We start from the raw sequence: 2,500 nt of genomic DNA, 5'->3' as shown, positions 1-2,500 counted from the left end.
TCTCTCTCTCCTTCTCCTTCTCTCTCTCCCTCTCTCTCCCTCTCTCTCTCCCTCTCTAATCCTAATCTGCGTGGTGTTACTGGTTACTGGTTACAGATCCAACTCTTCCATTTCCTCTTCTTTTGTTCTCCTTTGTTTTGCTATAAACTGGGTTTGTTCAGTGCCAATATCTGTGTGTGTGTGTGTGTGTGTGTGTGTGTGTGTGTGTGTGTGTGGATCGACTGCAGTCCTAATGAGCTCACACACAATCTTTCCCCTGAGGGCGTTTAAAACTCTGGTTTCAGTGTCACTGGGTTCTCTCTCCCCTCTCCTCCCCTCTCCCCTCTCTCCCCCCCCCCCTCCCCTCTCTCTTTTCTACCATATCTCTCTCCCTTCTCTCTCTCTATAGTGAGACTGGAGACTATAGCACACAATAGAGACCCGTCTACACACACACACACACACACACACACACACACACACACACTCTCTCTCTCTCTCGTGTCCTTCTTCTCGTCCTCCCTCCAGGGTTAAGTACAGGATAATTACAGGGCTGGTTAGTGAAAGGCTTTAGAACAGGACACATGATGAGATGCTGGAAACCTAGAAGTGTGTGTGTGTGTGTGTGTGTGTGTGTGTGTGTGTGTGTGTGTTCCTCCAGTCCTCTGTCCCCTGGCTCAAACCAGAGCAGTAGGTCACAAACACAAAACAACCTTAACCTCATATTGACCTGGTTACCTGTCTTCAGGTAAGGTTCCATATAGAAACATCCCACCATCAGGTAGGGTTAGGGTTAGGGTTAGGTTAGGGTTAGAGGTAGGGGTAGGGGTAGGGTTAGGGTTAGGTTAGGGTTAGGGTTAGGGTTAGGTTAGGGTTAGAGGTAGGGGTAGGGGTAGGGGTAGGGTTAGGGTTAGGGTTAGGTTAGGGTTAATCCAGCAGGTAGGATGGAGTATTTCAGTCATCACTAAAAACAGACAGCAGATCTGTCAGAAGAAGGGAAGCAGGACTTGGAGATGCCTGTTTTTAGACTATTTTCTTCTAATAGTCTTTAGTTTTTTCCTGTTTTCTTGCCAGTGTTATGTTGTAAAGTCTGACTGAGAATTACACTGCACTTTGTGTATCTGTGTGTGTGTGTGTGTGTGTGTGTGTGTGTGTGTGTGTGTGTGTGTGTGTGTGTGTGTGTGTGTGGGTGCACATGTGTGTGAGTTGATGTGTTTTCTCGGTGTTGAGTTCTGTGAGTGTTGTTACGTTTGACAGGAGACAGACACTTACACCAGCACTTTGTTGGAGTTGTCTGTTCTGAGTCCTAACGTGACTCACTGTCACTTGACCCAGAAATGGAGCTGCTGTGGGCCTCTTTCTCTCTCACACACACACACACACACACACGCACACACAGAGGGAGCACTAGTGGTCCACTAGTTCTTATTGACAGGTATGCTGATATGAACACTGATATGATATGAAGGTCCATCTCAAGGTTCTTCAGAGAGAACATACTGTTTACTCCAGGCAACCCAGTCCCAGTCCCAGTCCCAGTCCCAGTCCCAGTCCCAGTCCCAGTCCCAGTCCCAGTCCCAGTGGGTGGATGGAACTAAAGGAACCATTTGAATAGTGTAGAGTGTGTGAGTGTGTACTTCCTGGTTCCCTTTGATGACATCATCTCCGTCTATAATCCTTCTTTATCTCCTTCTAGCCCGCGGGCAGGAAACGCTGTCATGGTGCGGTGGTTCTCTTGACTTTGATGTGTGTGTGTGTGTGTGTGTGTGTGTGTGATTAGAGGCTGAGTTATTAGCCTAATACCCAGGCTATAATTGGTTAAACCACACAGGGAAGCTAATGTGTGTTAGCATTATTCTATCATCTCCCCCATGATGGGGGCTGAGGCTGGGCCGGTCAGGACAAGACAGAGTGGGCGGATAATGGTAGGGTGGGACAGTGTGTGTGTGTGTGTGTGTGTGTGTGTGTGTGTGTGTGTGTGTGTGTGTGTGTGTGTGTGTGTGTGTGTGTGTGTATGTGCGTGCGTGCGTGTGTGTGTGTGTGCGTGTGTCTAAGTCAGCCATGTGGGAGGTTTAACAAGGGAGGGCCATCCTGGGGGGTCTGATTACAGGGTGGAGGTGTGTGTGTGTGTGTGTGTGTGTGTGTGTGTGTGTGTGTGTGATTGATGTTGTATAATGTTGTGTATGTAAGTGTACCATGCAGAGATGTAATCCCTGTGTTTCCTGTGCTTGTCTCTGCAGTTCATGGTTCCTCCCTGTCTCTGGTCTCCAGCACCTCCTCCATCTACTCAACGGTGAGCTACGCTACGCTACATCACACTACACTACGCTACACAACGCTACGCTATGCTAAGCTACACTACATCACACTACACTATGCTACATAATGCTACGCTATGCTATGCTATGCTACACTCCGACGTGTACCTGCACCAGCCTCCCTCTCGCTCTAGGACACAGAGTCCCAAAAGAGGGCGTGGCTGCTCTTACCAGCCCACGCAGAAACTAGCCAATCAGGGCTG

General features: G+C 48.8%; 1 protein-coding gene across 1 annotated transcript in view; it reads left to right on the top strand.

Moving 5' to 3' along the window:
- The window catches only part of nav2a (neuron navigator 2a), a gene marked incomplete at its 5' end in the record, with an annotated part of 61,889 nt that overhangs the window by 44,866 nt on the left and 14,523 nt on the right, over positions 1-2,500 (top strand). The window contains 1 exon segment of the mRNA XM_083690811.1: positions 2,220-2,272. Coding sequence (XP_083546937.1) covers positions 2,220-2,272 — 53 coding nt within the window.

Source organism: Argentina silus (genome assembly GCF_951799395.1).
Source record: "Argentina silus genome assembly, chromosome: 19".
NCBI classification, from domain to species: domain Eukaryota; kingdom Metazoa; phylum Chordata; class Actinopteri; order Argentiniformes; family Argentinidae; genus Argentina; species Argentina silus.
This window is presented reverse-complemented; position numbering and strand designations above follow the sequence as displayed.